Below are 26,576 nucleotides of genomic sequence, written 5' to 3'. Positions count from 1 at the left end.
CGCTCCTAGGGGTGTGTCAGAAGGTACATATTTATTTGGATTTTGAGCATCCAGCTGGTAGAGAGCGCTTGGGACAATGCCTTCTGGGATAAAACGCTCTTCACTGGCACTTTATATATTTGCTTCTTGTTAAGTAGCAGGGAATACATGGTTGCTATGACCTGTAAAGGTAACTGATATGCAGCTTTTACCCACTGATAAGCATAGTGAGGAAGCTGTAAGCCCCTTCGTAGTTTCCACTAGTACTGCCACTCTGCCCCGTGCAATTAAAGGGACACTAACCTCAAAGTATCTTTAGATATGATCGGGCATGTTACTGCATGTATTTTCTGTACTGGCCTTTTAACTTCCTGTCTGCCTGTATCGACTTTGCAAATTGACCAGGGAAGGGTGAATTAATAACTGCTCCACACCTCTGCTATGAATACTGTTCATGTATGCCCTCCTACTTCTGGAGGACATCATTAGACAGGAGAATGAAACTGGGACACTCTTGCGTGTTACTATGTTTTTACATAGCATGTCCCCTATAAAGCAGTGCAATTGTAACCATGAGAATATTAAAGGGAACCTGTCACCGGGATTTTGTGCATAGAGCTGAGGACATGGGTTGCTAGATGGCCGCTAGCACATCCGCAATACCCAGTCCCCATAGCTCTGTGTGCTTTTATTGTATAAAAAAACGATTTGATACATATGCAAATTAACATAAGTCATATCTTGTGTGACCAGAGAAGAGTCATATTTTCAAGCTCTGACTCATCTTAGGTTAATTTGCATATGTATCAAATCTTTTTTTATACACAATAAAAGCACAGAGAGCTATGGGGACTGGGTATTGTGGATGTGCTAGCGGCCATCTAGCAACCCATGTCCTCAGCTCTATACACCAAATCCAGGTGACAGGTTCCCTTTAAGCTTGTGTACTGGTAGTAATAAGTACTCTGAGCTCCGATTGCACAGCTTTTATAATATACTATGGGCAGCATCATTAGAGCACTTCCAGTGTTTATTACCTGCACATATACTCTTATGTTCCTATGGCTCTGATAGCACCGCATTTTATAGAGGGTTCCCCATATAAATGCATTGCGATTAGAGACATTAATATATTTGCTTGTGTGCACAGGATGGCAATGAATTTACTTGAAAGGCTCCATTTATTAGGCATGTAAGGCCCCCATAAAAAGCAGTGTGATCGGAGCTCACCTAAAATCGTGTTCACTCGCTGATGACTGGAGCCCCCTTCTCGATATTGGCATCGGGAGCCTCACCGATCACAATAATGGGTTCCCCATTGCCCGTGGAGCAACCACAAAATGAACTGAACAGCTGGTGGGGCAGGATGCAGGTTTCCTGGCCTTGATCATAGTTTGGAAGACTGGTTCGGAGAATCCTCTGGCTCCTAGAACACTGCTGAGTTTAAAGGCATGTCTGTTGAAGCAAAGACCTTTGTGAGCGGGGAGCCCCCTGTAGAGGAAGAGGTTAGTCTGCCAGGAGGGGACAAGAGACTCATACCACATCTGCCAAGGCCTGTCTGGAGCGACTAGGATGATGAGCAGTCCCTCAGTCTGAACTTTTCTGGTGGACCAGGGCAGAAGTTAAAGGGGAGGGAACATATAAGGGAATGATGAGCTGGAAGCCAAAGGCATTGTAGGGGCTAGGGAGGGGTTGGCCTGTGCTGTGTTCTCCTTCAATTTCCTCCTTCAGTGTACTGCCTCTTGGTGAGGGTTACACTGGTAGGGTTTGGTTACCAAAGTGTGAACCCTGGGCTGGCAGGAGACAGTTTTGGTGATGTGAGGAGGGAAAGGAACTGTGGTTTTGTGGTCCTCCAGTTCCCCCCTTAGCTTAGGTGAAAACAGGGAGCTGTGCTGTCTGCAAAACAGGTTCCAAAATAATAAAAAATATATATACATTTTGCAGACCTGTATGAGACCCTAAACTAAAACCAATTTAGCTTGGTCCCTGTGGGAAGGCTGTAGCTGGAGCGAAAGTGCAGGGAAACGCCATCATTGGTGTGCACCCCTAGCATAGTTTTAGAAATGTTAATTGTTTTTGTTTTATAGATTGTATACAGGAACGCAGTAGTCAAAAAGGAACATTCCAGTGTTGTCCAGAACTATGAGACCGAACTGCGTGCAGTGCAAAAGAAGAATGACGAGCTGCTTCTTCGATGTCAGTCTCTTGAACAGCGTGGTACAAAATGGTGTAAATGTGCAGCAGAGGACCTTAAGTTTTGTGAACTTGAATTCCTGAGCCAGCTGATCACTAATAAAATTGAGGCGATGAAGGTATGTATGCCACCAGACTGCATCTTATTAATGAATTGGGCTCGATCCACACGAACTTGTGCTGAGATGCACATACATTCATTACTGGTAATCGCCCTGCAATTATTATTTTTATTTTTATGTATATGTTTAGCAAGTTGAAGATTGCTTTTCCGAGGTTCAGGTTACTCTAAAGAGTATAGAAACGGACCTTCAAGAAGAAATGAAATGCAAACAAGAATTCACGGTGTGGCTAGAAGATTTTAAAGGCTTACACTTGGACACGGAAAAGCTCCGTGATGGAGTGCTTCAGGAGAACAGACGGCTTGCTGGAGCAATTCAATATTTAACAAAAAAACTGAAGGTACATAATTGTGTTCATTATATAGTTTGGCAGATCATTTTTTTTTTTTTATGGGTGGGGGGCTTATTAGCTAAATTGGCCATTAAAGGGATTCTGTCAGTCTGATTTTTTTATATTGAGATTTTGGTATCATCATATTGGTCTCCATTATCTCATTAAAATAGATTTAGTTTTACCCACACTTGTCTCATTTTTGATAAAAAAAATACCTTTTATGTATGTTAATTACCTTCTTAACGTGCCCAAGGGGCTGTCCCCCCAGCCGTTTGTATCCAGCGCCACCCTGCTGTTAATTTATCCACTTCTCCCCAGCCTTTTTTTTTTTTTTTCCTCAGTGTGCCATAATCCCACCCATGCGCCGATGTCACTCGCTGAGGCTGCTGCCAGGACCTTGGATGTGTGGGATTATGGCGCACTGAGGAGAAAAAAAAAAGGCCAGAAAGGAGTGAATAAATTAACAGCGGGGCGGAGCTGGGCTCAGAGATAAAAGGCTCGGCTGGTGAAATCTCACGCAGTTCAGCATTCGGTGCGGTGATGGAAAGACGCTTGCAGGCTGCCAGCTTTATCACCGCGCCTGCGCAGAATACCGACCGGCGTGAGATTTCCCCAGGGCACAGGGCTGGCAGAAGGATGTGAACGATGCCTGGCCCTGTCAATCAGAACTTGGAGGGAGGCGACAAAGGTGGGAGAACGGAGCCTCTAGGAGCAGGAACAACGCCCCCCCCCCCCCCACACACACACTCCTAAAGGCTAATTAGCATATTATAAAATAAAAGTTAGATTTCTGGCGTAACAGGGGCATAGATAAAAGTAGGAATAGGCTACTTAGGTTTAGCTGACATTAGCACATCGCTAATGTTAGCTAGCTTTAATAGGGTTAAATCTGGTGACAGAAACCCTTTAAGCCTACTCAGAGATAAGGTATAACGGAAAGATTTGTACTTTGTTTTTTTTTGTGGTTTTGACCCACACCTGGCTTTGGCTCATAATAACTGATGTGTGAACTTGGCTTGTGTATGCATTCATTGAGAAGTGAAGCAGCAACTAGTGTGCCACTGCCTTAAAGCCTTTGTATGTCGCAATCAAACCTGATCATGGCATCCAAAAGGAGAAACCGCCCTTTGATTACTTCACATATATATTTACAGGTCCTTCTAAAAAAAATAGCATATTGTGATAAAGTTCATTATTTTCTGTAATGTACTGATAAACATTAGACTTTCATATATTTTAGATTCATTACACACCAACTGAAGTAGTTCAAGCCTTTTATTGTTTTAATATTGATGATTTTGGCATACAGCTCAAGAAAAACCAAAATTCCTATCTAAAAAAATTAGCATATCATGAAAAGGTTCTCTAAACGAGCTATTAACCTAATTATCTGAATCAACTAATTAACTCTAAACACCTGCAAAAGATTCCTGAGGCTTTTAAAAACTCCCAGCCTGGTTCATTACTCAAAACCGCAATCATGGGTAAGACTGCCGACCTGACTGCTGTCCAGAAGGCCATCATTGACACCCTCAAGCAAGAGGGTAAGACACAGAAATTTCTGAACGAATAGGCTGTTCCCAGAGTGCTGTATCAAGGCACCTCAGTGGGAAGTCTGTGGGAAGGAAAAAGTGTGGCAGAAAACGCTGCACAACGAGAAGAGGTGACCGGACCCTGAGGAAGATTGTGGAGAAGGACCGATTCCAGACCTTGGGGGACCTGCGGAAGCAGTGGACTGAGTCTGGAGTAGAAACATCCAGAGCGACCGTGTACAGGCGTGTGCAGGAAATGGGCTACAGGTGCCGCATTCCCCAGAAACAGCGGCAGAAGCGCCTGACCTGGGCTACAGAGAAGCGGCACTGGACTGTTGCATGTCATTCAGAAATCAAGGTGCCAGAGTCTGGAGGAAGACTGGGGAGAGGGAAATGCCAAAATGCCTGAAGTCCAGTGTCAAGTACCCACAGTCAGTGATGGTCTGGGGTGCCATGTCAGCTGCTGGTGTTGGTCCACTGTGTTTTACCAAGGGCAGGGTCAATGCAGCTAGCTATCAGGAGTAGAGATGAGCGAACTTCTGTTTTAAGTTCGGCGTCTAAAGTTCGGGGGCGGGTTAGCGGAGAATCCCGATCTGGAACCGGATATGGATTCCGACTTCCGTTGTGGTCCGTGGTAGCGGAATCAATAATGGCCGATTATTGATTCCGCTACCACGGACCACAACGGAAGTCGGAATCCATATCCGGTTCCAGATCGGGATTCTCCGCTAACCCGCCCCCGAACTTTAGACGCCGAACTTAAAACAGAAGTTCGCTCATCTCTAATCAGGAGATTTTGGAGCACTTCATGCTTCCATCTGCTGAAAAGCTTTATGGAGATGAAGATTTCATTTTTCAGCACGACCTGGCACCTGCTCACAGTGCCAAAACCACTGGTAAATGGTTTACTGACCATGGTATTACTGTGCTCAATTGGCCTGCCAACTCTCCTGACCTGAACCCCATAGAGAATCTGTGGGATATTGGGAAGAGAAAGTTGAGAGACGCAAGACCCAACACTCTGGATGAGCTTAAGGTCGCTATCGAAGCATCCTGGGCCTCCATAACACCTCAGCAGGGCCACAGGCTGATTGCCTCCATGCCACGCCGCATTGAAGCAGTGATTTCTGCAAAAGGATTCCCGACCAAGTATTGAGTGCATAACTGAACATAATTATTTGAAGGTTGACTTTTTTTGTATTAAAAACACTTTTATTTTATTGGTCGGATGAAATATGCTAATTTTTTTAGATAGGAAATTTGGGTTTTCATGAGCTGTATGCCAAAATCATCAATATTAAAACAATAAAAGGCTTGAACTACTTCAGTTGTTGTGTAATGAATCTAAAATATATGAAAGTCTAATGTTTATCAGTACATTACAGAAAATAATGAACTTTATCACAATATGCTAATTTTTTGAGAAGGCCCTGTATATAGAAGCAGAGGAACAAAAAGAACTCAAGTGCTGGATTTGGCACATATCTGACACAAATGGAACATAACCGATTCCATTGACTATAATAGGATCCACTTGGGTGAACATTTTTATAGCTGAGAAATGCATGCAGGACTTTTATCTTCTATTTATAATGGAGTCCCAAACAGAACCTCCGATGCAGAAGTGAAAGCAACCGTAGGGGAAAAAAAACATTTTTATAATAAACTTTATAAATTCAGTCCTAAGACAATATTATATACACACCACAACTGTGCAATAAATGTGTATTTTTTTTTTTTTTTGTATACTGTAAAAAAAAAAAATAATAATGCGGCTTTTTCCCAAAAAAAATTAGGGCAAATTGAAATGCTAATGTATAGGTACCACATTATGGAACTTAGATAGAGTGCAACTGATCCTACATGACACACAGCCTTCTACGGCTATGTTGAGAAAAAATGAAGTAAGGAGAAAAAAAAAACGCCACAATCACTGCTGTCCTGAAGGGGTTAATGATTGATATGGGAACAAGCATGATCACTTGGCTGTTTCTCTACCTCATTTTCATGGTGAGCGACAGTGTGGTGGGACCACCAGAAATAAAAAATGTTGCCCATACTGTGGAAAAAAACCTAAATGTAACTTTTTTTATTTTTTTTGTATTGCACCAAAGGCACAATGTAAAGGGTCTCCTTGCCTGTCTTCAACGTTCTACTGAGTGATGAAGACAACTGTGCAGCATAGAAAGGCTTCTCAGCCTGCTCTTTTCTAACTGCCCCTGCCTCCTTGCATGTGCCCTAGCTATCCCTGCCTATCTGACTTACCGCTGCAACTCTGGTCCTCTCACACTAAACACCCTGGGAAGATACTGAGAAGGGCAGGACTGCTGTGATTTATGTCCCTGTATGCATACTATCGGGGCTAAGCACTGCGGCTGCAGTCCTCTTCATATTATCCCAGCGCTAAACGCTCTGAGGAGAGCAGGACTGCTGTGGGTGTGTTACTGTGTCCGTTTTAACAGCACTGCGGCCCCAATCCTCTCCCTGTCTTGTGAAAATTTCTGATGTATGTTTTTTGGTTACAGGCAATTGCTCAGTCTAAAACAAAGCAGGGCACTATGATGTATCTCAACAGTTTGGAAACAGACTTGCACGAGAAGAAGGGAAAACACAAGGAACTGCTGCAAAGGATGCAACAAATTGCACCATGTGGTGATTCTAGCATCTTAGAAGAAGAAAATTCCCAAATGCGTGAAACTCTGAAAAATGTCCAAGGGGAGTTAAAGGTATGGTCTTTCCATGTGACTTAATAAAGAGGTTTATTAACCCCCAAGGTCCGGGCTTGTATTGGACCTTGGGGACCATGCATTTTTTTTTTAACATCTTAGTCCGAGCCATAAGTTTTTACATCAATATAACTGTATTAGGGCTATTTGTATTTTCCAATAGCAACATTATTTAATATTTATTTGGGGTGGGATGCAAAAACGCCAATACTACAATTGTATTTTGGGGGCTTGACGCTGTAATTCGATTGCATACACAGTGATTTGGGGATACCTAGCATTCTAAAGCATTATAGCCTGTATGGGACCGATGGGGGAGGCTATAAGGGTCCAGCTGTTGCAAGCACAGCTCCTGTGATCATCATGATGTACCTATGTCATAGTGCCTTTAATGTGTGGCAAATTCTTTGTCATGGTGGATTAACGTCCCCTACGGGTCCCAAAAGTGCAGTTAATTAATTTTAATTTTTTATTATATTTTAAAAAGTATTACATAAAAAAAACTTTCAAAATTTAGCAAATAAAAATATAATTGGTATTGCCACAAAGTCCAAATCTAAAAAAATCTAAAGTTTTTACCAATAAGAACTATAGCTTAAGTTATGGATGTCAGAACAGTTTTTCTTATTTTTTTTAAAAAGTAGCATTGCATTATAAAAACTACAGTATATACCTTTTGTGTCTCTGCAATTGTACTGACCTGCAGAGTAAGGCAAGGTTGTTTTTACCACTGTAAAACAATGTAAAAACTGTTTCTCCCCACAAAAATGTTTTCCTGTTTTTCAGTACTTTATATGGTAAATTAAATAGTGTCCTTTTTAAAAGTACAACTTTTCCAGCAAAAAAAAAATCCTCATCCAGCTATGTGAACAAAAAGTTGTTACAGGGGGAGAAAAACACACACATTGCCTGGGTCTTGAAAGGGTTAAAGTCCTCTTCTGGTCACTTATTCTATAAACTGCAATAGAATACTATTGCGGTCTATTCTTTCCTGCAAATGACGAGCCTTCACACAACTCCATCACTAAACATGATTTTTAATATATATATTTTTTTTTTTTCTTCAGGAAATGTCTGTAAAAAAAATAATATATATATATATATATATATATATATATATATATATATATATATATATATATATATATATATATATAGTTAGTGTATATGTGTGTGTAATAAATGGCAGCATCAACCTTTGAGAATGGAAAATAGGGTGCAAGCTCTAATGGGGAAAAGCGTCCCTAGATCATATGGAATAAAAAGTAGAGCAGCATTCCGATGTGGTGAACAGTCATTACAGCCCTAGCTGGACTTCTTGGAGTGTATTTTTCAAAATGGGGTAATTGTTTAGGGATCTTGACTGTACTGGTACTTCAGGGGTGCTTCAAAAGCTAAAAAGTGCTCCTTCCCTTCTGAGACCTGCAGTTTGCCCATACAGCTTTTGTAGGGTATTGATGTATTTGAGAGAAATTAAGTAGTCATTTGTGGAGAGCTTTTTCTCCTTTTAGCTCTTGCAAAACATGTTGACCTAAAAAATGCAACTTTTGCTTTTCACGCACCAATTGTGATCAATTTGTGGGGTCACAATGCTCAATACAACCCTAGAGGGGGGTGTAGTTTCCACAATTATGTATTTGAGGGTTGTTTTGGCCTCAAGGTCTCTGCAAATACGGAATGGCGTCTGAAAAACAACCTAGTAATGGAGAGCCCCAAATTCCACACTGTGTATTCTAGAGTGTACGTATGGGATACTGCAGAATTAGGGTAATAAATATTAGTTATTTCTAGTGTAGCACCTGCTGTGTTCCCCAAAATATTGATTTTAAAATTAAAAATTTTATACAAAATATTAGTTGTAATTTTTGTGTTCATTCTGGTTGACAAACTTCCTAAATGCCATTTTGAATACTTTGAAGGCTGCGGTTTTAAGAGGATGTATTGAGGGTAATTTCTAATGTATAGGTTTCTCAAAGCCTCTTCAGAACTAAATTGGTTCCTTAATTCCAATGAGTAAGCAATATTTCTAATTATCTTGTAATTGATCAGATTTAATGTAGCACTGCCGCCATCATTGGCTGGCATCCTAGTCGCTTGGCAGTAATGAGGGCACTGCAATTTAATGTAGCACTGCCGCCATCATTGGCTGCAGTTCTCACTGTTCTTTCCCGGTGTGTAGTGCAATGTTTCAGCCAATAACGTGCTGGAAATTACTCTATTAATGGTGTTTTCTAGAAAATGCAGTGCCGAATTCGGGGTCTAGAAAATGAATTGAGCTCAGCCAAAGCAGAGATCAACCAAAAGGAGCAAAATGCATTGCTGCTGAAAGAAAAGCTGCGCTCCAGCACTGCCGAGGGTGAACTTTCTGAGATGAAGGTTAAGATGGATGAAAAACAAAAACGTTTCGAGACGGCACTGAAGGAAATACAGACGCTCCAGGTAAGTTTGCTCTCCAATATTAAGATAAGATATATTGTGGAGTCTGCACAGTAGAAAACAGGAGGGGAGCGCGCAAGGACTGCAGGATTGAGAAGCCTATGGAGCTTTCTTAAGGCTGGGTTCACACCTGAGCGTTTTACAGCGCGTTCCTACGCGCTGTAAAACGCTCAACAAGGAGAAACCAATGCTTCCCTATGGGAATGGTTCTCACCTGGGCGTTTTACAGCGCGTACGAACGCGCTGTAAAACGCCCAACGCTCAAAAAAGTACATGAGCGACTTTGGGGCGTTTTGACGCGCGTTTGTGGCCATAGGACACTGTAGTCAATCACACAAACGCGCGTCAAACGCGCGTTTACTATTACAAAAAACGCGCATAAAAATGCGCGACAAAAACGCGCGTAAAACGCGCGTTTGCGCAACGCTCAGGTGTGAACCCAGCCTTAGTGTTGTCATATCAAGGTGCCAGAGCTGCAGGGTATTCTCAGCATTGACATTGGACATGTCCAACCTCTGGACCCACATCTATCTCCAAAATGGGGGCGGGGGGAGTTTTTCTCATAATGTTCTGCACATGAAATCTTCCTTATTGGTTGAGTTTTCACACAATTATTGCAGCGCTAGTGCGGTTTTACGGTATTTTTTTACGGGATCGCTAAACATTTTAATTTTGCTTCATCGGTCTTTACACATCCGTCATAACGGTGTTGACTTTAGGGATTTTCTTTATTGTATTTTTTTATTTTTAAAATAAGGAAAAGGTATCCAAAGGTGCAGCACCATACAAAGAAGAAATTGACTGCCTCAAAAATCAAGTTGTAAGAGTTGAGATGGAGAGAATGAAGTTGTCAAAAGCTTCCGACCAGCAGTAAGTACATGAGGCCGGGTTTTGCTGTGACTGGTACATTATATATTTTTTTCTTGGAAACGTCATGCATGAATGTAAATGAGTTTGTCTGGGACTAGCAATACATAAACATGTACTTGTGTGCGTTCCTTAGGATTGCATCCTTGAAATCTAGTATAGAAGACAAAGAGGCGAGCTTACGGAAATTAAGAGAACAGCTCAGGCGAACACAAAAAGACATCGATACTACAGGTATGTGAACTGGGCTTGAACCTTGGTGGGGGCATTACATGAGAATACTAGAAAAATGTACTGTATATATGATACAAATTTATTTATTTATTTATTTTTTTTTTTTCCCAGTGTGTTCAGAAAATACCAGCAGTTCCTCTCAATACCCTCTGACATGCGGTGGTGGAAGCGGCATTGTGCAAAGCACGGCTATGCTCATACTTCAGTCAGAAAATGCTGCATTAAAACGAGAGATTGCACAGTACAAGAAGAAATTGCATCAGCTCTCAAGGTATGACGGCTTTAGACCAATATGGAAGGAGTGGGGCACTGGTTGTAAGTGTCTTTATACGTCTGTGAATGGCAAACTACACCCCTCAGACCATATGTCAGAGAAAAGGCTTCATAAATGCAAAAAGATCTCCAACAAAAGAACCAGCGGACTGTGGTGCCGCAGTGCTTCGTTGGTGTTCATTAGCAAGGCAGACCGACTAAACTGTGAACTCTTCCTTAGTTTAATTAGAGCCCTCTGTCACTCGTATGGTTGTGCGGTACTTAAAAGGGTTTTCTCATCTCGGACAATCGCTAGGATATGCCCCCATTGTACTATAGGTTGCGGGTCCCACCGCTGGGCCCCGCACCTATATCGAGGACGGAGCCCCGAAAATGAAGGCGTGCATGTGCAGACGCCCTCCATTCATTTCTATGGGGCTGCCAAAAATTGCAGAGCACTGGCTCGGCTATTGCTGTCTGCCCCATAGAAATTAATGGGAGCATGCGCGGCACGCTCCTATTCCCTTCTATGGGAGAGGCGGGGATTAGCGCTTGGTGGTGGTCTTCCAGCCACAGCGCTCCCTGCTCTGTTCTCCATATAGGTGTGGGGCCCGCACCTATCAGACAATGGGGGCATATCCTAGCGATATGCCCCCATTGTCTTTGATGGGAATACCCCCTTATATAGCCGCTCAACCGCACCATGTGGTCGTGCCCTAAGACGGCGCTGCTTGAGTGAAGTCTAAACATTAGGGTATGTTAGTATATTCTGGATCTGTCTGATACGATTAACCTAATTTATCAAAACTACCAGAAAAATTGCCCCGGTTGACCAGAGCAACCAAACACGTCACCGTTTAAATGCTTATTTCCAATAAAGACGTATATGACATATCCATAGTAGACAGTGTACACCAAGTCGAAGTTTACATGAGCAAATTTGTCTTGTATGGTAGCAACTGCTGATAAAACATATTAAAGTTGTCCTGTTAAATTAATAAACATACCTGCTCTTAAAGGGGTTGTCTCACTTCAGTAAAAATGGCATTTATCATGTAGAGAAAGGTGATTGTCCATATTGTCTCCTTTGCTGGCTGGATTCATTTTTCTATCACATTATACACTGGTCGTTTCCGTGGTTACAGACCACCCTGCAATCCATCAGTGGTGGTCGTGCTTTCATACTATAGGAAAAAAACGTCAGCCTCTCTGGTGGCCAGGACCATGGTAGCGCACATAGTCTGGTGCTTTTCCCTATAGTGTACAAGCACGGCCACCGCTGATGGATTGCAGGGTGGGTGTAACCATGGAAATAAGCAGAGTATAATGTGATGGAAAAATGAATCAAGCCAGCAAAGGAGGCAATATGGATAACAATGCTTTTAGTAAGTGCCTTGCATTAACTTTCTCTACATAATAAATGCTATTTGCTAAAGTGAGACAGCCCCTTTAAGCTATCCTGGAAATTTATAATAGAGAATGGCTGGCTGATAATCCAATTATGGCTGCCTAAATATTGATAAATGCCAATATCCAGAATATGTTAAACAGCAAATGTAAATATACCATGAAATTGAGGTAAAAAAAAAACACCATAATGGCTAAAAAATAAATACAAATGGGAAAAAAATATTGATACAACTATAAAATCCTGCACAATCCTGGTCCGAGTAAAAGTAGATCAGACTTGGTTCTCTGGGATTCTCGTATTGATGTCCTTTCCTCAGGAAAGGATGTCCATGTGAGATTGGCAGGGGTCCGACTCCCAGGAACCCCGCCGATCAGCTGTTTGAGGAAGGTGCAGTGCTAGCTGGAGATCTGATGAGCACCGCAGCCTCCTCACGGCTCACCAACCGCCTCGCCGTACATTGTATAGCCGCTGTGCTTGGTATTGCAACTCGGCCACATTCACTTAAATGGGTGTGAACGGCGCCTAGGCCACTGATATAAGAGGATGTCACGTGGCCTAGGAAGAGGATAGGTCATAAATAAAAAAATAAAAAAATTCTTGGACAACCCCTTTAACTGAAGCTGGGATAATACTAATGTGCTTTTCCACAGCTTACACTTTCATCAGATTGCATATTCGGTTATCACCATTATAGGGTATGCCAGCAGATTTGTAGCTATGAATCTGACTGACCTGTGTTGGTCCTATGTTCATGTCTCCAGTGCTGAGAGAAAAAAATGATATTTTAATATATATGCAAATGAGCCTCTAGGAGCAACGGGGGCGTTGCCATTACACCTAGGGATTGACAGGGCCAGACAGTGACAGAGCCAGTTGTGATCATGTTTACAAAGTGCGGGGGGGGGGGGGGGCAGTTGTAGAGAGAGAGCAGAGCCTCTAGGTGTAATGGCAACGCCCCCGTTGCTCCTAGAGGCTCAATTGCGCATATAATAAAACATAATTTTTCTCAGCACTGCAGGCACATATAAACATAGGACCAACACCGATGTCTTCAGCTGCCAAGTGCACATGTAGCAGGTCAGCCAGTGTCATAGGTACAAATCTGCTGATAGATTATCACAAGGGCCCCAAGATATAAATCTGTTGTACATCTGTTTGGCATGTTTTGATTTATTGGTATTTATTAATATTTCTGCAACTTAATTTAAAAAAATACTTGGGTTATCATTAGAGATGGGCGAATTTCATATTTTAAAATACGTTCATGCTTCGTTTGGTGGTAAAAGCAGGATTGCGTTATCTATTCCGTTACCACGGACCAGAACACAATTCTATGACTGAATGCATAATAGAATGTCTTTAGAGGCATTCCGTTATTCATACCGTCATAATAGAAGTCTATCCGTCCTGTTTCCGTTATGCAGGGCAGGACTCAATTACATACGTGACCCATTCCTCTTTGCATCTGAACTTTTAAACAGCTATTGTGGTTTACAAAAATGCTGCTGCTGCTGCTACTACATTTGTTTTCTCCCTTCCTTAACAGGAACATTTCATCTCGTGAAGATGAACTTAAAAAGCTGAAGGCCGGATCTTCTGAAACATCTACTACCCTCTTTAGTTCATTGCATCAAGATGACATGTTTCATAGTAGTACTGATCCTTACAGAGGAAGATCAGTTTCCCCAAGAAAGTCAGAAATGCCAACTTCCCATACAGCGTCACCTGGCAAAACTGGCATACATAGACCAGTTTCCCCAAGAAAGTCAGAAATGCCAACTTCCTACACAGCGTCACCTGGCAAAACTGGCCTACATAGAAAGCGTGTATTGTCTCCAAGTAAGACTGAGGTGCAGAGACCTCAACCAATGTCCCCGAATAAAATGGACCGACACAGTGTTCCTGCCATGTCTCCAGGAAATACTGGCCTTTATAGAAAGCGTGCCGTTTCTCCATTCAAGACAGAAGGACCCTTGTTCAGCACTTTGACATCACCCTGCAAAAAGCAAAACTTGCCCGAAAAAACAGCAGACTCTCCTAAAGATAAATTTTTTGATGCAAAGTCAAGATCTTTACCTTACGGCCCAAGCAAGTTTTTTGATAACTCCTCCCTTGCCATTGGCACTTTAGCAGGTAATTAAGCTATGAGCCCTTTATTGCCACATGTATTTGTATACAAGCGGTTTAATGTAGAAGACTGTGGAGCCTCTTCTGTCCTCGTCGACATTGTGCTGCCTCAGAAAGACGAGTTGTTAGGCAGTACTTCCATCACAGGGCTGACGGGCAGCTCTTCGGCTTACAGATCTACCCTCTCCTTACACGTCTGGTTTTGTATTCACCATGTACCGGTAATGACCATTTTGGAGCATCTTTTCTTGTCATTATGCCATTCCTTTATTATTCCTATGAGAATGATTTACTAGATATCTAAAATAAAGGTCCATTACTAGTTATGAGTGTCCCTGCACAGTCTGAGTGCTGCCGATGTCAGGCGGTGCAGGGACAGACCCCCAACTGGTAACACTCAGATGGACCTTTATTGTACATTGCTGGCAATTAATTCATAAAGTTCTAGATGGAGCAATATAGGAACCCACAACATGCGGTTATATGAAAAGATGCTACAGAACTATTACATGGGGAATGCAGGTATTTAGTAAGACCTGTCAGGAGAGGTGACTGGTCCTCTTTGGAGCTGAAAGGTCACTAAACCTTTGAAAGGTTTATCCTGCATTGTTGTGTTTAGGGCAGTTTTTGGTATAGTAGTTGACTTCTAAAATGGATATAAAAGTGCTTAATGCTGTCAGAGCTGCAGCACTCATCCAGCCAGGACAGGGTAGAGCGGGAATGCCCACCTGCGGCCCTCCAGCTGTTTCAAAACTACAACTCTCAGCATGCCTGACAGCCTACAGCTAATAGGGCATACTGGGAGTTGTAGTTTTGCAACAGCTGGAGGGCTGCAGGTTGGACATCCCTGGGGTAGAGCAACACACTGGGGCAAGTTTTAGTTCTAAAATGTAGACTGTGTAAACTTAGAAGGGCGGTCTATAGCTGTGCCGAATTTATGGCGGCTGCTGAGTGATAACTGTGGTGCAAAACTAAACACGTTTGTCTGTCGTTATACCACCAATTGGTTGGCTGACTTTGCAGCTGAATTTTTTGCCAAAATGTTGCCACATTTTTTTGCTCCAAAACACCTCCCCAAACAAGCCAGCGGTGCACAGTGTGCTGTAGAGTCTGATTTATGTGATTTTTTTATCTTCGTGTACTCCTCCTGACGCAGTGCCCTGGCAAACCAGCAGTCCTCTCTATTATGTGCGTGAACGCGGGAGTCCTCTCGATGCATTTTACTGCTGCTGCTTTGTGGGAGCATTATGTTGAGATACAAGTGAGCATGAAAATAAAAATAACGTGATTGACACTATACAACACTTCTGTTTGGGTAGGGGGGGCTTTTCAGAGCTGACAGATTCACTTTAAGCCCCACCCTCTCCCGCCAAGCCATGACCCCCTCTCCCACCAAGCCATGCTCTTGGGCTTTTTTTTTTTTTTTTTTTCTTTAGGCTAATTAAAATACTTATACTGCGATTTTTCAATATATAGGGCTCTTACCCTTTTTTTGTTGTCTAGTTTCTTTAAAAACTGCACTTTTATAATATGTAAATTACCTTTCTGCCAGCAAGTAGGACGTCTACTTGCTAGTAGCCACAGCATCCTCCTTTAAAAATAAAAAACCCTCTTCTTGCTGATTGACAGGGCCAGCGAGTGCTCTCCAACTGGCCCTGTCTGCAATTCAAATCCCGCGCCTGCACCTCATTCGGAGAGAAGGACGCTCACGTCCTCAGCACTCCCTCAGTGCGCCTGCGCCAATGACGTCACCTCTAAACCCGAAAGTGAAGACGTCATCGGCGCAGGCGTGCTGAGGAAGCGAGCGTCCTTCTCTCAGAGCGCCTGCGCCGAATGAGGTGCAGGCGCGTCCTACTTGCTGGTAGAGAGGTAATTTACATATTATAAAAGTGCAGTTTTTAAAGAAACTAGCCAACAGAAAAGGGTAAGAGCCCTATATATTTAAAAATCGCAGTATAAGGATTTTAATTGGCCTAAAAAAATAAATAATGACTTTTGGGGGGTGATAGAAGCCCTTTAACAAGCAAGGCACTTGCTTCAAAAATCTGTGTGCGACAAATTGTGGCACAAATTGCGTCAGAATTGAAATTTGTTAATCTGGACAATTAAACCCAGAGGTTTCTGGGACCTCAAGTGTTAACTGTCACTTTTTTTGACACGTCGTAGTGATGTGTCAGGTCTTTAAATGGTGGGAATCTTCACGCCGAGACCCCTGCCAATTGCAAAATGTCTCTTCCTCCTCATTTCAGCTATTAGCAGTGGTCTCTAGACACCAATTGATCAAAACTTTTGATATGTCATAATGACATGTCTGCACTTTAATGCCTTAAGATAGGCCATCGATATTTCATTGTCTGGGGTCCTCGGTGGCATCATCACCAATCGGCACAATGAATGGGAACTCAATGGAGCGCCATAGCTTCATTCTGCCCGCTGTAGTTACCGTTTTATTTCACTACAGTTGCTGCATAAGGCTTTGGCTATAGGAATATGGTCAAAGGGTATGGATGAGATTATATTAAAATGTATTACCTATATCATTAACAGATCCACGTACCTCACCTTCCGATAGCAATCCTTGTGTAGAGTCAGGTAATGGCTGTCAGATGTTTTCTTTCTGCGCTCTTTATGTCAAGACCTCACACGTACGTACGGTCACCTCCTGTCCCCATTGTGATCATGGAGGACACTGAGATAGAGTAACGCAGTTTGGGTCTGCATCTTTGCCTTATCTACAGATTTTATATTAGCACCATGGAAGTAGTTGCTACTAGTGGCTTATATGGAACAAGAGGAAGCGGTAAACCTTCTGTTGGTGAATATCAAGTAGATGCAGTCATAGTATTAGCATTTCACCCCCAATCCCACCTGGTATACAGTTTTGTCATCAGTGTGATATGGTGCCCTATTGTTTGAAGCCAATACATGACACATGGATGATGGATTCAAAGTATTTGGTCTTGACATAAAGAACGTGATCACACTACACGTTTGGGGTGTACCATACAGATGATGTGGGTTTTATTACACTTTTGATGCACATGGAAATTTTAGTTGTATGAAATATTATGCGCTTGTTTTATCCATATTACATTCCACAATTTTATTTCTGGAGTATTTAAAGGGTTTCTACCACCTCATTTTGACCTAATTAGCTCTCAGACACTAGCGATCTGTTTCTACCTAACTGCTATTTTCAGACCTTTGTGTGGATCCGTTTCACTAAAAACCAAACTTTTATTGATATGCTAATGAGCCTCTAGGTGCTATGGGGGCGTCTTTTCAGCACCTAGAGGCTCTGTCTACTCACACTGTATGCCGCCCCGCTCGTCCGTCAAGCCCGCCCATCTCCTCTAGAATGCCATCCTCCATCTCAGCCAGCGGCCGAATTCTCGCGCCTGCGCCGTGCCCGTCTGTATTCGGCGCAGTGAATGTCTGACCGCTCCCTGCACAGACCTCTCCACTGCGCCGATTACGTCAGAGTGCTCCGAGGAACAGATGTCGCAGGCGCAGTGGAGATGTCGGCGCAGGGAGCGTTCAGACAGTCACTGCGCCGAATACAGACGCACACGGCGCAGGCGCGAGAATTCGGCCGGTAAATGAGATGGAGGATGGCATTCTAGAGGAGATAGGCGGGCTTGAAAGACGAGCGGGGTGGCATACAGTGGGAGTAGACAGAGCCTCTAGGTGCTGAAAAGTCTCCCCCATAGCACCTAGAGGCTCATTAGCATATCAATAAAAGTTTTTTTTTTTTTTTTTTTTTTTTTTGTGAAACTGATCCACACAAAGGTCTGAAAATAGCAGTTAGGTAGATCAGACACTAGCAGATCGCTAGTGTCTGAGAGCTAATTAGGTCAAAATCAGGTGGTAGAAACCCTTTAATTTCATAAGTGTCCCATACCCTTCCATATACAATCTGCTGTCCAGAAGTGCTAATTTGTGGTATCCACGTCAACAATATTTGCACCTAGACACGGGCTAAGTGTCTGAGAACAAACATTTGTATGATTGCTCGTTCCAATCAGTTGGTATAAAGGTGCCTATAGTTCACGTTACCATGGCCTCAGGATACAATATTTTCAGCATACAATGATCTTTTCTGAGCCATAATAACTTGAAACCAGACTCATCATACAGTGTCTCGGACACTGCCGATCTTTGGCATGTGTCCTTAAGGCTGTACTTCTTGGGGCGTCGGGCGTTTTACAGCGCGATCGTACGCGCTGTAAAACGCTCAACAGGCAAGAACCAATGATTCTCTATGGGAATGGCTCTCACCTGAGCGTTTTACAGCGCGTACGATCGCGCTGTAAAACGCCCGACGCCCCAAGAAGTACAGGAGCTTCTTTGGGGCGTCTTGTCGCGCATTCCCGTACATAGACTTCAGCGGGAACGGGTGACAATGGGCGTTCGCTTGTCTCTGTATGCTCGATTGCAAACGCCGTACAATCGCGCATACAGAGCGTACGCTCTGGTCTGAACCCAGCGTAAAGGGGTTGTGCACTTTGTTTTGGATAGATCCTCTGGATAGATAATCAGCTTCTGATCGGCGGGGGTCTGACACCCAGGACCCCCTCCGATCAGCTGTTTGAGAAGGCTGCGGTGCTGATGGAGCGCCGCTGCCTTTTCAAACAGCTGATCGGTGGGGGTCCTGGGTGTCGGACCCCCGCCGATCAGAAGCTGCTCTATCCAGAGGATAGATCATCAATTAAAACAAAGTGCAGAACCCCTTTTAACTAGAAGATCCAACCAATGTTACCATGGCCATTTCACTAGTACTGGTTGTCTAGTAATGCCTCTCTATGGGGGTCCTACATGTCCTCTACTGCCCTCTCTGTGCCAGGATGAGCACCTCCTTTTGGACACCCATATGAAGGTGGCTCCATTTTATTTTTCTGGTACATGTGTGTACTGTACAGGACCCTGAAGAAGATCCTGTGCTCCACGTAGTGTTTTACAGCTTCAGCAGCTTTTTCTATCTTTTTATATGTAAGCAATTACTTTTATCTGCAATAGATAGATGTTTCTTTCATTTTCTTTTACATTTTTCCTGCCAACCGGAAAATATTCGTGGACTAATAAATCTCCTTTCTCTTGTGTAGATATGGATTTATACGCTGGAACTTCTGCTGAAACAAATGACATCAATAACTGGTGGGATCGCGCAGGAAAAACTGAAACTCCAAATGATTGTAAAACGTCTTGAGCTGGATCAAGATAGAAATTAATCTAAAACCTGACTTGGGAACCAGTAACCATGTTCTCCTCAGGGTTCTCACACTGGGGCATGCCTCCAGGAACCTGACACTTGTGCTGCCCCCCTGAACTTATGTTGCATAGACTAAGGCCTAGTTCACACGAACGTATGGCTTTTTCAGTGTTTTGCGGTCCGTTTTTTGTTTCTGTTCCTTTTGTCCATATGCCATGCACAGTATACAGTAATTACATAGAAAAAATTGGGCTGGGCATAACATTTTCAATAGATGGCTCAGAAAAAATGAAACTGATACGGAAGACATACGGATGCATTTCCGTATGTGTTCCGTTTTTTTTGTGGACCCATTGACTTGAATGGAGCCACGGAACGTGATTTGCGGGAAATAGGACATGTTCTATCTTTCAACAGAACGGAAATACGGAAATGGAATGCATACGGAGTACATTCCGGTTTTTTTTGCGGAACCATTGAAATGAATGGCCCGTACACTCGCAAAAAAAAAGTTTGTGTGAACTAGGCCTAAGAATGACTTTGTGCACTGGTAACACTTGTTCTTAGAAATGTAACACGTTCTTACTACTAATCATTGCTGGGATTAAAGGTCTTAATGATAGGTATATGTAAATAGATTTCCCACACTGGTAGAGCTCAATTCTGGCGCTATCACTTTTATGTTTTTTGATTGTACTTATGTCTTTGTCTTAATTATCTGATATTCATGTTGTTCAGTCACTTGAAGTGTACTTAAATTTATAGTGTACTTAAACCTACTGTAAAAGCCATAAAATGACTTTTTCTATTATATTTTAATTTTTTTATTTTATGTGATCTAGGCATCAGATGTTCGGGTGCCTGTAACACTTTACAATCTGTACTACACCACGATGTACTGGAGTACAGATTTCCCTGCAGCCGCACATCGCTAATCCTGTCTGTACCAGCGCTGATCTCCTAAAGCCTGGCTTAGATGTGCTAGGCCAGGCTTTAGCAGATGAGGAAGAGGTGCATTGTCCTTTTATGCTGAGCTTCTGCCCTGCGTCCGCTCGTTCCACTCTGCTAAAGCCTTGCCATGCTCCTGTGCCTGCTAAAGCCTAACGTAGCACATCTATGGCCAGTCTTTAAGGAAATGGTATTGGTACCGATAGGAACACAATGTGCTATGAAGCGTCTGCCTGTAGGTTGCGCAGTGCGGCTACAGGGGAATCCATACTTCAGTACACAGCAGTGTACGGGCTGAACTTCAGTTACCTATATCGCATGAAAAACAAAAAAAAGTATACTACCAAAAATTATTTTAGTGTATTTACAGTAGGTTTTCAATTTTATTTAATAAAGTGTAGTTAAACTTTTATAAATAAAGGGCAATCTTGTTGATCCTTTGAATGAGGCTCTTCTCCTTTTATTACATTACTATAACTCGTTATTTTAAAGGAAGACGTCTGAAAGAAAAGGGCCACGTGATTACAAATGCTTAGATGCTGTGCACATTCACAGTCCAGAATGAATCCATCATGGCTGTCATGCATCCTTTAAAAACTGAAGCCATGACACCAGAGTTTACCTTAATTTGCCCTTTTTGATGCATATGTGGCACTTTGTACTCCACCACTACTAACCAGTTAAAGGGGTTTTCCGAGTTATACTGATCCTCTGCATAGGTCATTAGTATCTGATCGGTTGGGGTCTGACACCCACCGATCAGCTGTTTGAGAAGGCAGCAGCGCTCGCAGTTCATTAGCCCCATGGCCTAGATGCAGCTGAGCCCTATAGAAGTGAATGGAGCTGAGCTGTGATACCAAGCACAGCCGCTATACAATGTTCGGCACTTTGCTTGATTAGCTGAGATGGTTGTGGAATTCATGGGTGCGCCAGTGATTTCTCATACAGCTGATCCAGTGGGGTTCCTGGGTGTCAGACCCCCACTGATCAGATGATACTTTTGACCTATCCTGAGGATAGGTCCATCAGTGTTCAAATCTCGTAAAACCATTTGAACTTGCATAGAATTTTGTTATTCTGAGCTTTACATTACATAGACCTACACTTAAATATCAGGGATCAAGTAAGCAATAATTCCCTAGCTGGTGAACGGGTGATATCCAAAGTTTTTACATAAAATTGCTTTCCCAGTCTGTCACTATACTCTTTGAATTGCATGCATTTACAGACTAGCATTGGTTCTCAGTGGGTTCCGAAACCTTGGCTCTCGGAGGGTGCTAAATAGCTCTCCACCTGTCAGGGGTTTCTGTATTTATCATAAGGCCCCATAGTCAAACCCAGTATGGAACTTTATTTTAATTGTGAAGGAATCTTTTTAAAAAGTCACATCTTCACCCATTCACACTGAAAAAGGGGAGCAGGTACTCATTCTGAACACCATATTTTATATTAATAAATCTCCCCTCACTGCTGATCTTTAAACAGTATGTGATAAAACTGGTTGCCTGGAGCCATCACTAGTGAATGCAGTTATCACTGAACTCAATGGAAGCTGTAAAAATATACAGAGCTCCCTTCTGGTGAAGGCTGTAGGAAAATGCAGTGGATTTATGTCTGGAAGAATTTCTGTGCTAGGACAAGCTTAACTTGCTACTTTGCATGGAAGGGGCTGTCCGCCCCTAGAGCAAGCACTGGTTTCAACTGCATCTGAATCCTCAGGAGCTCTTCACTTCCTGCTCCGCCACTTACTCTGGTAAGCCACAGGGAGCCTTAGGCTACTTGTCATTGCTGACCAGAGATTGGGAAGTGGACTGCTACTCCGGCCATTCATGGGGAAAAGAGGGGTATTAATTTTTTAAAAACCTAATGGGGGGGGGGGGGGGGGCATTACTATTGTATGTGTCACGAGGGTGTCAAGAGCCACGCCTGACTCCGTTGTACCCGGGGTCAGGAGGTCGCAGCGGTTGGCTGCACGCTCTATGTCAGATAGGGAAGTTTCCTTATTGTAGCTTTCTGGGTTTGCTTTACAAACCCTTTTGGCTCACTCAGGGATCCGTAGCTCCTTCTCTCAGCTGTTCCTTGTCCAGCACTCCCAATCCTCCTTATATTCCCCTCTCACACTTCTCTGGTTGCCAGATATAGAGCTTCCTGCCTGGACATCTATTCTGACCCACTGGAGCTGTGTTGCTGCGTTCTGAGTGTTGCCTTAGAACGCTACCCTCCGGATCCCTGTTGGACCTTTGTGGACAATTGTTGCCGTCCACCTGGGTGTTTGTCTGTCCTCTCCCTGGTGTTTCCCTCTTAGTGCAGTGGTGAGGACTAGCGATCCCACCGGCCCGTTCATTATCTAGGGCTCATTTCAGGGAAAGCCAGGGTTTAGGCACGTGATCGCCGCACGGGTGAGGAACCCGTCTAGGGACGACAGGGCAGGCAGGTACCAGCTGCAAGGTGAGTTAGGGGTCACCACCTTTCCCTCTCCCTTGTGCAGGGCTTTCCCTGTTTTCCTCCCTGTGTGTGTTGCCGGTCATTACATTATATCTGGCCCTTATTTTTGTGTAGGTAAAAAAAAAAAAAAAAAGTTTTTACCTACTTAGAATCCAGTATGGATCCAATTGCTGCTCTGTCCGAACAATTTCATGGCCTGTCTTTGGAGGTGGCAGGACTGAAGGCGTCGGTCCTCCAGCAACAGCAGCCATTACCATAGACCGCAAGCCCAGCGGTTGCTACTGGTAACCAGGTTGTTGCGGAACCCAAGGTCCCTCTCCCTGACAGATTTTCTGGAGGAAGGGACAAGTTTTTGACGTTCCGTGAGGCCTGTAAACTATACTTTAAACTGCGTCCTTACTCCTCTGGTAATGAAGAACAGCGGGTGGGTGTTGTTATTTCCCTGCTGCAGGGGGACCCGCAGTCCTGGGCGTTCTCTTTACCTACTGATTCCCAGGCTCTTCGGTCAGTGGATGAGTTTTTCGGGGCCTTGGGTCTCATATATGACGACCCTGACCGAGTCGCACTGGCTGAATCAAAATTACGGAGACTCCTACAAGGAGAGCGGCCGGTAGAGGAGTATTGCTCTGACTTCCGTAGGTGGGCTACGGATACCCAATGGAACGACCCGGCTCTCAGGAGTCAGTTCTGCTCTGGGTTATCCGAAAGGGTTAAGGATGCGCTTGCATTGTATGAGACCCCCTTTTCCCTTGATGCAGTTATGTCCCTTTCTATCCGTATAGATAGACGCCTTAGGGACAGGTTGAAAAAACCGGAGCCATTGATAACCCCTCCCAAGCAGCAGTTAGTCTGTACGGACATAGACGAGCCTATGCAGCTAGGAGGAACTACTCGTCAGGTCTGTCCTCCTGAGGTTTGCCGTAGGCGTGGGGGTTGTTTTTTTTGTGGGGAGAGGGGTCATTTCATTAACGTCTGTCCTTCTTTCCTCAGAAACAAAAAAACCGTCGGAAAACTACTGACCCCAGGCTGTGTGGAGGATGTCAGCCGGGGGGTATACGTTTCCTCCATACGTACATCGCAATTTTTGTTGCCAGCGGTTATTGTTTTTGGTGATAAGACAGAGACTGTTTCTTTCTTTCTAGACAGTGGAGCAGGGGTAAATTTGATAGATGCCCATTTTGCCCGCACTATGGGTTTGTCTCTCTGTACGTTACAGAGACCTATTCCCATATTTGCTATAGATTCTGCTCCTCTGTCTCAGAGAAACCTCACCCACATCGTTCATAATTTACACCTTCGGGTAGGGGACCACCATAACGAGATGCTTTCATGTTATGTTCTGGAGGGGCTTCCCACTCCGGTGGTGCTGGGCCTACCCTGGTTGGTAGCGCACAATCCAGTGGTGGATTGGCAGGCCAGGGAGATATTGGAGTGGAGTGAGCCGTGCAGAGAAAATTGCTTAAATAGCAATTGCTTAGTCGCCTCCATAACTACCCTACCTACATTTGTTTCGGACTTTGAGGACGTTTTTTCTGAAAAGGGTTGTCAGAAGTTACCACCTCATCGTCCTTATGATTGCCCGGTTAACCTCATTCCCGGCGCAAAATTACCCAAGACCAGGTTATATAATCTTTCAGGTCCAGAGAGACAAGCCATGAAGGATTATATCTCCGAGAGTTTGGCTAAGGGACACATCAGACCCTCTTCTTCACCCGTGGCTGCAGGGTTTTTCTTTGTTAAAAAGAAAGATGGGGGCCTGCGTCCTTGCCTAGATTTTCGTGAATTAAATCGGATAACCATCCGAGACCCATACCCTCTTCCTCTCATTCCTGACCTGTTTAACCAGATTGCGGGTGCTAGGTGGTTCTCCAAACTCGATCTTAGGGGGGCCTACAATCTGATTCGTATCAAGGAGGGGGATGAGTGGAAGACAGCTTTTAACACCCCTGAGGGGCATTATGAAAATCTAGTTATGCCTTTCGGCCTGACCAATGCTCCTGCCGTCTTTCAACATTTCGTTAATGGCATTTTTAGTCATCTAATCGGCAGGTTTGTGGTAATATACCTAGATGATATCTTAATTTATTCGTCTGATCTGAAAACACATGAGGAGCATGTCAGACAAGTACTACAGGTCCTACGGACGAATGAATTATATGCTAAAATTGAAAAATGTGTTTTTGCCGTTCAGGAGATACAATTCCTAGGTTATTATTTATCTGCGTCAGGTTTCCGTATGGATCCTAGGAAGGTCCAGGCAATTTTGGATTGGGATCTTCCTGAGAACCTCAAAGCACTACAACGGTTCTTGGGCTTTGCGAATTTCTATAGGAAATTCATTAAAAATTATTCGGTGATCGTAAAACCCCTTACTGACATGACTAGGAAGGGGACTGATTTTTCTAAATGGTCTGACGCCGCTAAAGTTGCTTTTTCCTCTCTAAAAGAGAGGTTTACCTCAGCACCTGTACTAGTCCAACCTGATGTCTCTCAGCCTTTTATTGTTGAAGTCGATGCATCAGAGGTGGGAGTGGGGGCTGTGCTGTCTCAGGGTCCGTCTCCTGGCAAATGGCGTCCTTGTGCTTTCTTTTCTAAAAAACTATCTGCAGCGGAACAGAACTACGATATTGGCAATAGGGAACTGTTAGCTATTAAACTTGCGTTTGAGGAGTGGCGTCACTTTTTAGAGGGGGCAGTCCACCCCGTCACTGTGTTTACGGACCACAAAAATCTGCTGTACCTCGAATCAGCTAAGCGTCTCACCCCTAGACAGGCTAGGTGGTCGCTATTTTTTACCAGGTTTAACTTTGTGATTACCTATCGTCCTGGGGTAAAGAATACCAAGGCTGATGCACTATCTCGTTGTTTCCCTGGAGGGGGTAATGTGAGTGATCCGGTACCCATTCTACAAAGAGGAGTAGTTGTCTCTGCGGTACACTCTGCCTTGGAGGGGAAGGTGTTAGAGGCCCAGGGGGACGCCCCGGTCTCTTGCCCTTTAGAGAAGTTGTTTGTACCGTTGAACCTACGTCTCGAATTATTAAAGGAACATCATAATTCGGCACTTGCTGGGCACCCGGGTAGTAAAGCAACCTTAGAGCTATTGTCTCGTCGTTTTTGGTGGCCAAGGTTGCGTCAGGATGTATTGGATTTTGTGTCTTCTTGTTCTACCTGTGCGCGCGCAAAAGTTTCACATACACGTCCTGCAGGGTCTCTATTACCACTCGTCATTCCCAATCGACCATGGACACATCTGTCTATGGATTTTATCACTGACTTACCTTTGTCTGCTGGTAAAACAGTGATTTTGGTAGTAGTGGACAGGTTTAGCAAAATGGCACACTTTATTGCGTTACCCGCACTACCTAATGCTAAAACTCTTGCTCAGGTATTCGTCAGTGAGATCGTGAAGCTTCACGGGGTCCCCTCCGATGTTGTTTCGGACCGGGGAACCCAGTTTATTTCTAAATTTTGGAAAGCTTTTTGTTCCCGTTTAGGGGTTCACTTGTCCTTTTCCTCAGCTTTCCATCCTCAGTCGAATGGACAGACTGAGCGTACCAACCAAAACCTGGAGACATATCTAAGATGTTTTGTGTCTGAAAACCAAGAGTTGTGGTCGTCATATTTACCGTTAGCTGAGTTTGCCATAAATAATCGCCGTCAGGAATCCACTGGCAAGTCACCTTTTCTTGGTGCATATGGTTTTCATCCCCAATTCTGTACTTTCAAAGAGGGGGGGTCTTCTGGGGTTCCCGAAGAGGAAC

The 26,576-nt window shown here is 43.7% G+C and overlaps 1 protein-coding gene across 1 annotated transcript in view; it reads left to right on the top strand.

Annotated features, from left to right (window-relative positions):
- Positions 1–19,676, top strand: part of CENPE (centromere protein E) — a 122,538-nt gene extending 102,862 nt beyond the window's left edge. Inside the window, exons 50-58 of the mRNA XM_044277610.1 lie at positions 2,067–2,291; positions 2,425–2,634; positions 6,686–6,886; positions 9,122–9,325; positions 10,080–10,192; positions 10,326–10,423; positions 10,535–10,694; positions 13,633–14,219; positions 19,316–19,676. Coding sequence (XP_044133545.1) covers positions 2,067–2,291; positions 2,425–2,634; positions 6,686–6,886; positions 9,122–9,325; positions 10,080–10,192; positions 10,326–10,423; positions 10,535–10,694; positions 13,633–14,219; positions 19,316–19,419 — 1,902 coding nt within the window. The 3' untranslated portion in view covers positions 19,420–19,676. The remainder of the gene's footprint in view (positions 1–2,066; positions 2,292–2,424; positions 2,635–6,685; positions 6,887–9,121; positions 9,326–10,079; positions 10,193–10,325; positions 10,424–10,534; positions 10,695–13,632; positions 14,220–19,315) is intronic.
- Positions 19,677–26,576: the final 6,900 nt, after the last annotated feature.

Source organism: Bufo gargarizans, chromosome 1 (genome assembly GCF_014858855.1).
Source record: "Bufo gargarizans isolate SCDJY-AF-19 chromosome 1, ASM1485885v1, whole genome shotgun sequence".
NCBI lineage: Eukaryota > Metazoa > Chordata > Amphibia > Anura > Bufonidae > Bufo > Bufo gargarizans.
Note: the sequence above shows the minus strand (reverse complement) of the source record. Positions and strands in the feature narration are given on the sequence as shown.